The sequence below is a fragment of the Hippopotamus amphibius genome, chromosome 3, assembly GCF_030028045.1.
Source record: "Hippopotamus amphibius kiboko isolate mHipAmp2 chromosome 3, mHipAmp2.hap2, whole genome shotgun sequence".
Classification (NCBI taxonomy): domain Eukaryota; kingdom Metazoa; phylum Chordata; class Mammalia; order Artiodactyla; family Hippopotamidae; genus Hippopotamus; species Hippopotamus amphibius.
Genome location: NC_080188.1, coordinates 41,809,963 through 41,824,428, shown reverse-complemented (window position 1 = coordinate 41,824,428; position 14,466 = coordinate 41,809,963). Strand labels below are relative to the sequence as shown.

General features: G+C 36.4%; 1 protein-coding gene across 1 annotated transcript in view; it reads left to right on the top strand.

Annotated features, from left to right (window-relative positions):
* The window catches only part of LOC130849526 (UDP-glucuronosyltransferase 2B4-like), a 29,539-nt gene extending 15,278 nt beyond the window's left edge, over positions 1-14,261 (top strand). Inside the window, exons 3-6 of the mRNA XM_057728491.1 lie at positions 8,483-8,614; positions 10,534-10,621; positions 11,511-11,730; positions 13,798-14,261. Of these exons, the coding sequence (XP_057584474.1) occupies positions 8,483-8,614; positions 10,534-10,621; positions 11,511-11,730; positions 13,798-14,077 (720 nt within the window). The 3' untranslated portion in view covers positions 14,078-14,261. The remainder of the gene's footprint in view (positions 1-8,482; positions 8,615-10,533; positions 10,622-11,510; positions 11,731-13,797) is intronic.
* Positions 14,262-14,466: the final 205 nt, after the last annotated feature.

The following is a 14,466-nucleotide window of genomic DNA, read 5'->3' as shown; positions in this document are numbered from 1 at the left end:
TCAGGAAGCCTGATTCCTCCAACTCCATCTTTACTTCTCAAGATTGCTTTGGCTATTTGGGGTCTTTTGTGTTTCCATACAAATCATAAAATTTCTTGTTCTAGTTCTGTAAAAAATGCCATTGGTAATTTCATAGGGATAGCATTGAATCTGTAAACTGCTTTGGGTAGTACAGTCATTTTCACGATGTTGATTCTTCCAATCCAGGAACATGGTATGTCCCTCCATCTGTTTGTGTCATCTTTGATTTCTTTCATCAGTGTCTTATAGTTTTCTGCATACAGGTCTTTTGCCTCCTTAGGCAGGTTTATTCCTAGGTATTTTATTCTTTCTGTTGCAATGGTGAATGGGATTGTTTCCTTAATTTCACTTTCTACTGTTTCATTGTTAGTGTAGAGGAATGCAAGAGATTTCTGCACATTAATTTTGTATCCCGCTACTTTACTAAGTCCATCAATTAGTGCTAGCAGTTTTCTGGTAGAGTCTTTAGGGTTTTCTATGTACAATATCATGTTATCTGCAAAGGGTGACAATTTTACTTCTTTTTTTCCAAATTGGATTCCTTTCATTTCATTTTCTTCTCTGATTGCTGTGGCTAAAACTTCCAAAACTATTTTGAATAATAATGGTAAGAGTGGACACCCTTGTCTTGTTCCTGTCCTTAGAGCAAATTCTTTCATTTTTTCACCATTGAGAATGATGTTGGCAGTTGGTTTGTCATAAATGGCTTTTATTATGTTGAGGTAACTTCCTTCTATGCCCACTTTCTAGAGTTTTTATCATAAATGGATGTTGGATTTTGTCAAAAGCTTTTTCTGCATCTATTGAGATGATCATATGGTTTTTATCCTTCAATTTGTTAATATAATGTATCACATTTATTGATTTGTGTATATTGAAGAATCCTTGCATTCCAGGGATACACCCGCCACTTGATTATGGTGTATGATCCTTCTGATGTGCTGCTGGATTCTGTTAGCTACTATGCTGTTGAGGATTTTTGCATCTATATTCATCAGTGATATTGGCCTGTAATTTTCTTTTTTTATGACATCTTTGCCTGGTTTTGATATCAGGGTGATGGTGGCCTCGTAGAATGAGTTTCGGAGTTTTCCTCCTTCTGCTATATTTTGGAAGAGTTTGGGAAGAATAGGTGTTAACTCTTCTCTAAATGTTTGATAGAATTTGCCTGTGAAGCCATCTGGCCCTGAGCTTTTGTTTGTTGGGAGATTTTTAATCACAGTCTCAATTTCAGTGCTTGTGATTGGTCTGTTCATATTTTCTATCTCTTCCTGGTTCAGTCTTGGAAGATTGTATTTTTCTAAGAATTTATCCATTTCATCCAGGTTATCCAATTTATTGGCATATAGTTGCTTGTAGTAGTCTCTCATGATCTGTTGTATTTCTGCAGTGTCAGTTGTTACTTCTCCTTTTTCATTTCTAATTCTGTTGATTTGCATCTTCCTTTTTTTCCTGATGAGTCTGGCTAATGGTTTATCCATTTTATTTATCATCTCAAAAAACCAGCTTTCAGTTTCATTGATCTTTGCTATTGTTTCCTTCATTTCTTTTTCATTTATTTCTGTTCTGATCTTTATAATTTCTTTCCTTCTGCTCACTTTGGGGTTTTTTTGTTCTTCTTTCTCTAATTCTTTTAGGTGGAAGGTTAGATTGTTCATTTGAAATTTTTGTTGTTTCTTGAGGTAGAATTCTATTGCTATAAACTTCTCTCTTAGAACTTCTTTTGCTGTGTCCCATAGGTTTTGGGTCTTCGTGTTTTCATTGTCATTTGTTTCTAGGTGTTTTTGATTTCCTCTTTGATTTCTTTAATGATTTCTTGGTTGTTTAATAACATATTGTTTAGCCTCCATGTGTTTGTATTTTTTGCAGTTTTTTTCCTGTAATTGATATCTAGTCTCATGGTGTTGTGGTCACAGAAGATGCTTGATACAATTTCAATTTTCTTGAATTTACCAAGGCTTCATTTGTGACCTAAGATGTGATCTATTCTAGAGAATGTTCTGTTTGCACTTGAGAAGGAAGTGTATCCTGTAGTTTGGGGATTAAATGTTTTATAAATATCAATTAAGTCAAGATGTTAGAATGTGTCATTTAAAGTTTGTGTTTCCTTATTTATTTTCTGTTTGGATGATCTGTCCATTGTTGTAAGTGGGATGTTAAAGTCTCCTGCTATTATTGTGTTACTGTCCATTTCCCCTTTTATGGCTGTTAGCATTTGCCTTATGTATTGAGGTGCTCCTATGTTGGGTCCATAGATATTATAATTGTTATATCTTCTTCTTGAATTGATCCCTTGATCACTATGTGGCATCCTTCCTTATCTTTTGTAACAGTCTTTACTTTAAGTTCTAACTTGTCTGATATGAATATTGCTACTCTAGCTTTCTTTTGACTTCCATTTACATGGAATATCTTTTTCCATCCCTTTACTTTCAGTCTATATGGATCCCTTGTTCTGAAGTGGGTTTCTCGTAGGCAGCATATAGAAGGGTCTTGTTTTTGTATCCATTCAGCCAGTCTGTGTCTTTTGGTTGGAGCATTTAATCCATTTACATTTAAGGTAATTATTGGCATGTATGTTCCTATTACCACTTTCTTAATTGTTTTGGCTGTGTTTTTGTAGGTCTTTTCCTTCTCTTGTGAATACTGCCTAGAGGAGTCCCTTTAACAGTTGTAAGGCTGGTTTGCTGAGGCTGAATTCTCTTAACTTTTGCTTGTCTTTAAAGCTTTTGATTTCTCTGTCAAATCTGAGTGAGATTCTTGCTAGGTAAAGTATTCTTGGCTGTAGGTTTTTCTCTTTCAAGATTTTAATTATCTCCTGCCACTCCCTTCTGGCCTGCAGAGTTTCTGCAGAGAGATCAGCTGTTATGCTTATGGTTTTTCCCTCATATGTTATTTCTTTCTTTTCTCTTGCTGCTTTTAATACTTTCTCTTTGTGTTTAATTTTCATTAGTTTGATTAATATGTGCCTCGGTGTGTTTCTCCTTGGTTTTATTCTGTATGGGACTCTCCATACTTCTTGAACTTGGTTTACTATTTCCTTTCCCATGTCGGGGAAGTTTTCCACCATAATCTCCTCAAATATTTTCTCAGACACTTTCTTTTTTTCTTCTCTTTATGGGTGTCCCATGCTTCGAATGTTGGTAGGCTTAATGTTATTCCTGAGGTCTCTGAGACTGTCTTCCATTCTTTTTATTCTTTTTTTCTTTTTCCTGCTCTGTGGTGGTTATTTCCACCATTCTATCTTCCAACTCACTTACTCATTCTTCTGCCTCAGTTATTCTGCTGCTTATACCATCTAGAGTATTTTTAATTTCAGTTATTGTATTGTTCATTACTGTTTGTTTGCTCTTTAGTTCTTCTAGGTCCTTATTAAATGTTTCTTTTATTTTCTTTATTTTGTTTTCGAGATTTTGGATCATCTTTACTATCATTAAGTGGAATTCTTTTTCAGGCAATTTGCCAATTTGTTCTTCATTTATTTGGTCTTGTGGGTTTTTATCTTGCTCCTTTGCCTGCAAGGTGTTTCTTTGTTTTCTCATTTTGTCTAATTTATAGTATTTGCTGTGTCCTTTCCCTATGCTGCCTAGTAGTAATTCCTCTTGTCTCTGTTCTGTTTGGCTTGAGGTATCAAGCACTGGAACTTGCTGGCCTTTGGTTGGATTTGGAGCTTGGTGTTGAGAATGAGAACTCTGGAGGAGCACTTGCTGATTAATATTCCATGGAGTCAGGAGTTCTCTGGTGGTCCAATGTCCTGGACTCCACTCTGTTGTCTCAGAGGTCCAGGTTTGACCCCCCGCTGAGGCACCTGGACCTGGAAGCTGCACAGCATGGAGAAAAAAGAGGTAGAAGAAGAGCAAGGAAACAAGAGGAGGAAAAAAGGAAGAAGGGAAAGGACAGACAGACCCCCCCCCCCAAGACTGGTGGTAAAAGCAACTCTAATCAGTCAAAATCACACAAGGAGATGTGCACACTTGCATTTGCAAAAAGAGAAGAGGAAAAGAAAACAAAGAGAAGAGAAAAATAGAGAGCAAAGAAAAGAAAGAAGTGAGTACTCATACCAATTACAAGTAAATCCACATACCAATATATACAGTAAAGATTAAACTAACAAATACCTAAGACCAGATACAAGACAAACATACCAAGAAGTCCTCCAATACTTCTAGGTAGGCCTCTGCACCTGCTGTGGCGAGGACTATGGAGAGCTCAGACTGTGATCTGGTATTAGTCCTGTATGTATTTGTCCCCACAGTCACCAGTTGCCCCCTATGTCTACAGTCTCTATTGTAGAAACACTTGTCTATTCAGGTGATCCACATATGCAGGGTCTATCAAGCCTATTGTGGGTATTAAATCTGCTCCTCCTGCAGCTGTTTCCCTTTCTCTTCTTTGGCCCTGCAGTCCTTGGGGATCAGTTTTGCTTTTGGTCCCTTCTTTGCATGTGGGTTGCTCTCAGGAGTCAGTTCCCCACCCAGGCAAGAGGGGGTGAAAGAGGGTGACTGGGGCTCATGTGCAACTTCAGGTCAGGGGGAGGGAGGGATATGGCAGTCTAATTGAAATTTGCAGGAGTGCTTGTAGCAGCAGAGGTCAGCCTGAGCCTGAGGTGTGCTGTGCATCCTCCCAGGGAAGCTGGTCCTGTACGCGGGACCCTTGGTGTTGGTGGGCTTCACCTACTGTCGGGAGGGTGTGGCTAATAACTTGCCTTAAACACAGGACCCTTGTCAGCAGTAGGTGGGCAGGTGGCAGGGCCTGACGGCACATAGGGCAGATGGGCAGCATGGCCTGGCAGCTCGTGGCAGGGCGGGGGCAGGGGGCAGCAGGCAGGCCTTTTGGTCCCGCAGCCACGGGTCGCACCACTCCACAGCCTGTGAGTTTGTGGAGAGGGAAGCTCCTCCCAAGCACTCCAAAACAAAGGTCCTCTGCCTCTCCATCTGGCCCAGGATTTTCCCCAAACTCCCTACTAGCTAGCTGGTGCATCTGCCCCTCAGGCTGTTCTCATGCAGCCAGCTCCAGTTCTCTCCCTGGTGTCTGTCTGTTCTCTGAAGCCCAAGCCTCGGCACCCAGTTCCCACCACCACCATGGGTGAGCAGGTTAACTTCTCTGGCTAGGGAGTGCAGCCTGAATTCTCCTGCAGGGATCTTTCCACTCTGCCCTCCACACACCTGCTTTTGCTCTCTCTTCTGGGGGCTCTGAGGCTCCTCCTGTCCTTCCCCACCAGTGAGGGGGCTCCCCAGTGTGGGAGTCTTCCCCCCTCATAGCTCCCTCCCAGAGGGGCTGATTTCCTCAGGATTCCTTTGTGTCTTTTTTTCCCTTCTTTCCTTTGCACTACCCAATTACGTGGGAATTCTTTTGCCTTTTTGGAGGTCTGAGGTCTCCTGCCAGCATTCAGAAGGTGTTCTGCAGGAGCTACTCCACAAATAGATATATTTTTGATGTATTTGTGGGGAGGAAGGTGATCTCTACCTCCTACTCCTCCATCATCTTTTTCAAGGTCTTCTATCTCACTTTTAATTTTATTTATTTGAGTCTTTTAATTTTTTGGTAAGTCTAGCTAAAGGTTGTCAATTTTTTTTATCTTTTTGAAAAGACAGAGAAAGATACTGTACTGTATGACATAAGTTGTACATGGATTCTAAAAATGCCAAACTTGTAAAAACAGAAGTGGTATGGGGGTTACCAGGGGCAGAAGGGTGGGAGAATAGGAGAGATGTTGTTTAAGGGTACAAGCTTGCGTCTTGTAGTAAATAAGTCCTAGAGATCTAAGGTACAGAATAGTGAATATAGGCAATAATATTATATTATAATCATCATCCTTTCCAAGAAACTAGATCTTAATTATTCCAACCACAAAAAAAGAAATGATAACTACTGAACATGATAGAAGTTTGACCCAACATTAAAATGGCAATCATATTACAATAGATAAATTATCACATCAACACATTATACACCTTAAATTTTATAATGTTATATATCAGATATATTTCAACATTTTCTAAAAATATATGAATTTGAAACTAAGGATATCCCTGGATGGAGAGTAAATCTTGTTTCCTTTTTTATAATTTTTCATGCTTTTGTATATTGTCTTGCCATGAGCTCATATTATTTTCATAAAAATGTCAGAGAATGAGAATAACCAGTCCACATCAGTGATTAATTTGTGAAGAAGGGATATATTATAATAATACCAAATGGATGCATCTTTCAGAGCATAGATAAAGCACTTTTGGGTACCAAGTCAATGAGACAAAAAACTGAAGACAGGTAACTTTAAATGCTGCTTCAGGTCACTAGAAATACATATATTATGTGGATGCACCATGAGAGTCATAAGAAAGTTCAGTGACCTTAATGATGAGACTGATATTATCAGGGTGAAATTGTACCTTTGGAGAATGTGCTGCACAACATGTAGTCTGCAATGTTAAAGTTTGGAAATATTTTCCTCTTTTGTTTTTTCTATTAAAAATAGTTTTTAAAAAAGTTATATGACAATAATTAGGGTCAGAAAGTATACATTCCATGATCAAAGGATTCAGTCATTATCTCCAGAGAGAAGAGAATAGTGAATTTAAAACAAAAGAAAGAAATCAGGAAAGATGAGCATATGGTTTTGACCAGATATTCAGAAAAATTTTTCTCATCTACATTTTTTTGTAATAGAGTATATTGAGCAATGTGGAATTATTCTAGTATAGAAAGTAACAATTTTTTAATTGAAATGGATCAAGAACCACAAAATAATTCAAAAACAATTCGAGCAAATACGAATTCACCAGGAGCTTTATTTAGTTTGAAGTGAACTGTTCAAAAGATGACCAGATCACTGCTGCAGAAAGCCCTGAGGTACCTCTCCCACTGTGGGGCAGGGGTCCCCAGGGGGACTTAGTGAGGTGATGATGAAGGTCCTTCACAGCAGTTACACATAGAACATCCTACTGTAACATTAGTTATACAATATGAATTCAGGACAAAGGGTGTCATATGTAAACTAACCCAGTAATATGGTCACTCAAATATGTAACTACACAAGTATATCTCTCGATTATAAATAGGACTCATAGGACTGTTTCACAGAACTTTCAAACTAGAAACCAGACTCCTCAGTATCAGTGGTTAGTAATTTAGAGAGAGAGTTGGGGAAATTATGACAAAGTTTAAAGTAAGGAGTACAGATTTTAGAGCTGAGAGAATGACAGACATAAACTCATTTGAATCATAGATTTTTCTTAGTGCTCCTAGTAAGGGAAATGAAATACTAATGACTAAAGTAAAATCTAAAATAATTATTCAGAAAGTCTGCCTGAAATAAATAAATGATTTAGTAGACCTATAATAATAAAGAATTAAATGTGAGTTAAATCTTGCAGTGTAGTTTCCTTTCAAGAATCTATGTTAACAATTATTAACATGATTGATGAAGAGTCTGAGTATAATATTGTTTAACAGAATCTCCTTGTCACTACTGTGTACTGGTTCTACTCATTTCCTGCTTATACGCAAACACATTTGCACATATGTACATAATAGAAGAAATTGACCTCATAACACCCATTTTCTTCCCAAGGACGTCAGGGATGAGGTCTGTTAAAACACACCCATTATTGAAAACAATTTGGAGTTTCTTCAAAAAGTCTTAAAAAAAAGTTTTTTTTGGTGTTTAATAGCCCAACTGACCAAACTCCAAGTGTGCAGTTAGCATGTTCAAGAATCAAGGGGGCAGGAGGGAAATCACTCTATAAACTAACTATATAATACGTGATAAGAATAATGCACACTTTCTAATATAAAACCTGTCAATGCATACAAAGTGGCAATTCTTCTTCTGGGTATATATCCAAAACAATTGAAATGAGGATCCCAATGAGATATTTGTACAACATGTTTATGAAACCACTATTCACAAAACCCAAGAGGTTGAAGCAACCCAAGTGTCCATCAACAGATAAAGCAACAAACATAAAGCGGTGGATACAAACAATGGAGTGTTACTCAACCTTTAAAAGGAAATTCTGACACAGGACACAACATGGATGAACCTTACACTAAGTGAAACAAGCCAGTCCAAAAAGACAAATGCTGTACAATTCAACTTATATGAAGTATCCACACTAGTCAAATTGGTAGAAACATAGGGCATTGGTTGCTAGGAGCTGGGGAAAGAGGAAAATGGAGTATCTTAGTGGGCATAGCCTTCAAGTTTCGGCACATGAAAAAGCTCTGGAGATTGGCTGTACAATGTGAATATACTTAGTATGGAACCATACACTTAGGAATGATTAAGTTGGTAACTTTTATGTTGTATTTATTTTACCACAATATTTTTTTAAAAGCCACTACTCTAGTAATTCCAGACTATATCTGATTTTCTCTCTTTAGGTGTTTGTTGCAATCCTTTCAATATCATTTGCTATGCTGTTGCTACTTTGTGATGAAGCAAATATTTTTTTCACAGGAAATGGAAGAATTTGTCCAGAGCTCTGGAGAAAATGGTATTGTGGTGTTCACTTTGGGGTCAATCGTCAGTAACCTGACAGAAGAAAGAGCCAATACGATTGCATCAGCCCTTGCCCAGATTCCACAAAAGGTAGATAAAGTAACAATAGTGGACAGGTACTTAAGGAGACTGCTAAATTCTGCAAAAAGATCTGATTATAGATATATTACTCAAGAAAGATAAACTATTATGATAGTTCCAACTTATCTCAGATTTATATAAAAACTAAAATATACATGGGAGATGGCAAAGGAGTACATAGAGTATCTTCAATTAACAATAAATTTGAATTAACATTGTAATCACAAATAAAAATATTTAAGAGATGCAGTGTGAATTTTGGTATTATAATGGTATTGTGGAGAGGTAGAGTAATCACCAAATTCTGCCTTGTCGTTTGCTTCTTTTCCTTGAAGGATTCCTGAGGACATGGTACAAATATAAATTTTTAACAGTAGGTGTAATTGTACAATAATGTTAAGCAATTCTAGTTTACAATGAATCATACATTTTGTACTTGCCAGGTAATCTCAGCCCCTTTTACTTCCCCTAAATTTTGGAGCAGCCCTATTCAGTGTGTTTTTCAGGGTGCTATTCAGAGAAAAGATGGCCAGGGTTTCCCAACCTGCCTCCAGATACCCATCCAGCCACAATGATTTAGAGAAAGAGAAACATCAGCCTCGCTGGTTGACTGAAAGCTGCTAAAGTCTAAAGCAGGAAAACAGAAAGAGTGAAGATGGGTTCCTGCCCTTAAGGTGAACCCTGTGCACTATGAAATCTGGCCCTTAATGAATTCTGCTTCTAACCTATCACATTACGCCTCCTGATTGAGGAAGGAGAGGGACTATAAGAAGGAGTCAAGCATGAGGAAGACCAGCATTGAAAAGATTCAGCTGCCTCCTTCTCCATAAAACAGAGTAGTAACTTATTTTCTAATGTGTTAAATATACCTGTGGTCTTTGGCTATTTGTGAACTACTTTTTTAGTTTGCTATCTGATATTGTAGTCTTTTCCTGAACATCTATGTTAATTTTTTGCTGAGAACCTAAAATTACTTTACATTCTCATAGCAAACAGAAGTTAAACACTAGGAAATTATAAATCCAGTTTATGAGAATTGCTTGGGAAACCAAAATTGGTCCATATTTTGGTACTGGGCATGGAAACCACATCAATCAATGCTGTCAGTGCTTTGTGTTCATTGTTAAAATGTTCAGGGTGAGTTGAATAAATTTTAGCAAATAATTTTGGAACTTTTTCAACAGCCTTATTGGTACTTATAACACTGGGCTCTCCTTTTCTAAATGTAAAACATTTCCAAGCCTAATAATAGTGGTAATATTCTGGATTCGTGTCAAAAATTAACAATTGTCATTTTTCTAGGAAGTAATGCTTAACAATTTATAATCTAAATGAAGTTATATTTCCTAAGCAAAATTAACATTATTAATCCATTATGAAAAGCAAATATTTATTTCTCTTAAGTGTCTGATTGCAGGCAATTTCCTGTTTGTAATCAAATATTGTAAAATTCTAATAAAACAAGTTATAGTAACAAGTGGTTATAAGTAAACTTTTCTATAACAGTCAAAAAGAAATAAATCAGTGAATATTAAATTTGAAATGAGAGCTAGTATACAAAATAAAGCAAAATAAATATGTAGGTTGCTAGTAATTTGCCACTGTCTTTCTGCCCTAGAAATAAGACCATCTAAAAATGTCTTAAATATTTAACTTTGTCATTGAAAATCTACTTGGTCTCTGCAATCATGTGTGAGATGTCATGGTTGCACTCCATCTCTGACTGAACCTAAAAATGAGTACATCAAATGCGTGTTCCTGTTTAAATAGCACCTTAGTCAACATCATCACTTAAGATCTCATATTCTGATTTCTTTATCTGTCATACAGGGGGCATTTAATTAGATGTATTTTGATCTCCTTAGAATTCTAACACTATGACTTTGAAGTTCAACTTGTGGAATAAGGTATTTTCTTTACCTTAACAGATTCTATGGAGATACGATGGCAAGAAACCAGATACCCTAGGACCCAATACTCGGCTGTATAAGTGGATCCCCCAGAACGATCTTCTTGGTAAGACCTGGCAGAACAAATATTAAAAACATGAGTACTCACTGACAGAGTGATAGAACTTCAACAGGAAACAAACCTATAAAACATTTATTATTGAAAAGCTCAAAAGAAAACTTTACTCCTTCATTGTTATTTCCAGCCCTAGAGGAAAAAAAGGAGAAAATTTAACAGCTGGCATTGTATTATACATGGTCACATCCCTTATAGCCAAAATCAAAATACACTTATTTTGGCTGTAATTACTTCTCACCATGAATTTTTAAATAATTTTGTGCATTGCTGTTCTGTCTCTGAATTCTCTCTTTACACCTATGTTTTCTACTCTGTGGGGGTATTTTAAATGCTATTTAAAAATAAGAGCTCCTCTTTTATTACCTGTGACTCTCCATATTCTATAAGAAAATATCCACAATCTTTTTCATCAAGTGATAACACATTTCATGATAAAATTGTAGCTTTTCCTTCCTCTGGTTCCAGTGCCCCTACCATTAATTATCCTTCCTGTTGCCCCGACACCCTTCCTATCAGACTAAATGGCTTCGTTATTCTTTTAGAGGTTATATTTCTGATATGCCCTATCCCTTTTATTGCGCATGTGGTTTCTTTTACCCAGAATGCTCTTTCAAGTTGTTCACCTGCCGACTTTGTATTTATTTGTGAAGACTTCATGAAAAAAAAGCACTTCTTTCATGAAATCTTCACTTACCTTTGCAGCAGACTTAGGGGCTTCTGTCTGTGTGTTTTGAAAGCAATTCAAATGCAGTTTCATGTGTATAATCATCTGTTATGAAAAAGACACTGCTTCTTTCAGTTGCCTTAGAATACCTATATCTCATTTTATTATTAAGAATTATAATTATTAATTTTACCAAAATTCACTCAATTCTAGGTCATCCAAAAACCAAAGCTTTTATAACTCATGGTGGAACCAATGGCATTTATGAGGCCATCTACCATGGGATCCCTATGGTGGGCCTTCCTTTGTTTGCTGATCAACCTGATAACATTGCTCATGTGAAGGCCAAGGGAGCAGCTGTCAGATTGGACCTGCAAACAATGTCAACAACAGATTTGCTCAATGCATTGACACAAGTCATTAATAATCCTTTGTAAGTATATATATTTTTTACTAGATACTATTGCTGGAATAGTGCTCATATGAAGGCCAGGCAGGTAACAATGAATCTGAACATAAACACAAGGAGGAGTAAGATTTGCTCAACAATTTGAAAACAGTCATCAAAAGTCCATTTTGAGTGACACATTAAGCTTTTTTCTGTGGTTGTGGGGGAATGGTTTGTCAGAGGTTTAAGGATAGTGGAGAACTTTTGAAAGAGCTAATCATCAAGATGAATCACTGAAATGGTAACAGAAGAATTAAGAAGAGCCATTGAGAACAAAGTTAAAGTAGGGAACTGTGAATGTTATAGGAGTACTCATCTGCCCACTTAGGACTGTTTATCAGCAAGTGAACTTCTCAAATGTTTTAAACTCTTCTAAGATGGTTTATTTTTAGTAAACTACCATGACATAATCTTCTCAAATCCCTTTTACATTTAACATTTTCCAAATGTTCTATGCTAATATTTTACCCCTTCACTGATAAATGGTAAATAACTAGAACTTTCTAATTTACCCAATTACAACTATGTAGATACTAGTCATAAATGTAGTACTGAGTTCTTTTGTTGCATTTGTTTTTGACTTATTTGGAAGAGATATGTTGGAATATTCCTCTTTAAAAGCCAAATTTTCAGAAACCAGAAATATTTGACTTCCAATTCATTTCAGGATAAACATGAATTTTGGTAATACAATTATTATTAATATCCCAATGATGAAGTATATATTTTCTTTTTTGTTTCATAATGACTTTGTAAAGAAAATGTTTTGAGAATGTGTTGGTAATAATAGCGAAGTGAACATTTGTGTTCTAAAAACAGTATTACTTAATTTTAATTTCAGCACAACTATCGTCCTAAATGAGCAGCGTAAGAAGCACATTTTCTTCTTTTTTAAGAAATGTACCTTTCAGCTAGATAAATTTACATCTCTCTAATATCTTTATTTTTTTTTTATTTTAATAATGTAGAGCTGGTGCCAAAATAAAGATAATTTATTACCTGACATATACTGAATATTCATAATATGCTACATATTGTATTAAGTCTTTTCCACATATTAAGTAACTTCTTCATTACAGTCTTTCCCTATTGTATTACAAAAATGTTTCCAGAATATTGCCCTCCTCTCAAAAACCCAGTACTCTCCCTGTGTTGTTTACAGAACAGGAAGAGTAGTTACCTCCATTGTTATTGCTACAGTGCCATGTTATAGCACATTGTTATTTAGAATTGGTGAGACATATCTCTTTATTCCTCCTCCTTCCTTGCCTGTTAGTCCATAATCATTTCAAGGAGAAACAAATGTAACTGCAATGCCTGAAAGTTAAGCCTCCTCTGGATTCCAAAATGACTAACAAGACAAACAACAACAATTGATTGTAGCAAACATTTACTGAGAATCTACTGTATGCTAGGAATACCTTTAAGAATCGGTATATTGCTCCTCAAAATAATCAGATAAGGTATTTTTCCTACCCGTTCCATTTAACAATAAAAACTGGAGAAGAGAAAGAATAAAAAAGCAGGCAACAAGGTAAGTGTCAGAGTCAGCAATCAAACCGAGACAATGCACTTGTGTGCTTTCAACCATGACTTCACTAAGATAAAGTCAACACCAACTCCTGACCAGCACCGCCTGGAAGTGTCTCTGAACCTCATCACAGATTTACTTGCTATCTCTGGATTACCACAGTGTTTTAAAACTTGTCCACCAGGTCTATTAACAGTTCCTTACTAGATAATTCAAGGTTTGAATATACAAATCGTTAATTTCTTTTCCTTTCTTTTTTTTCTCTTGAGACTTAACTTATTCAATTTTTTAAGCTACACAACCTTGTCCTCTCCCACATTCTCTTTTCTTCATAGCTTGAAATCCTATGCAGTTAACAAATTCTAGCCCATAAGCCAAGATCTCAATAATCACCTCAGAGGAAAATAATCTATTTTTCTTCCATTCTGTGTGGCACTCATTTTTACCATCCGCATGAAATTTCACATATTTATCTTTCCTAGCTCATTCTATAAATTGATATCTATTTGCTTTTCCTTCAGCTACAAAGAGAATGCCATGTGGTTATCAACCATTCAACATGATCAGCCAGTGAAGCCCCTGGACCGAGCAGTCTTCTGGATCGAGTTTGTCATGCGCCACAAAGGAGCCAAGCACCTGCGGCCAGCCGCTCACAACCTCACCTGGTACCAGTACCACTCTTTGGACGTGATTGGGTTCCTGCTGGCCTGTGTGGCAACAGTTGTATTTGTCATCACAAAATGTTGTCTGTTTTGTTGCCAGAAGTTTGCTAAGACAGGAAAAAAGAACAAAAAGGAGTAGCTGAAGTAGGTACACCCCATTGATGGAACTCCTCCAGTTTATTCCAGTAAGAAGAGTTATGATAAGGTTCCTGTCCTCCTGTGACAAAATGACTTTTCACAATTTAGCATCTCAGGTCAAAATTTGTTTTCAAGGGAATTTCTTCCTGTTTAAAAGTTAGAAATAAGTCATGCCAAGAATAAAACTAGTGAAAAATAAAATAAAAATAAATCTACTGGGGTATATATTGAAATTTATATTTTTAATTCAAAAGTTATACTGAAAAGAAATCATTGAATTTAACTGTGCTTCACATGTTGTGCATAGACACAAGAACAATAAGTCCTCTCATAGCATCCATATTATTTGGTAGATATTCAGAATTTTTAATTTCATTTTGGTGCAGAATT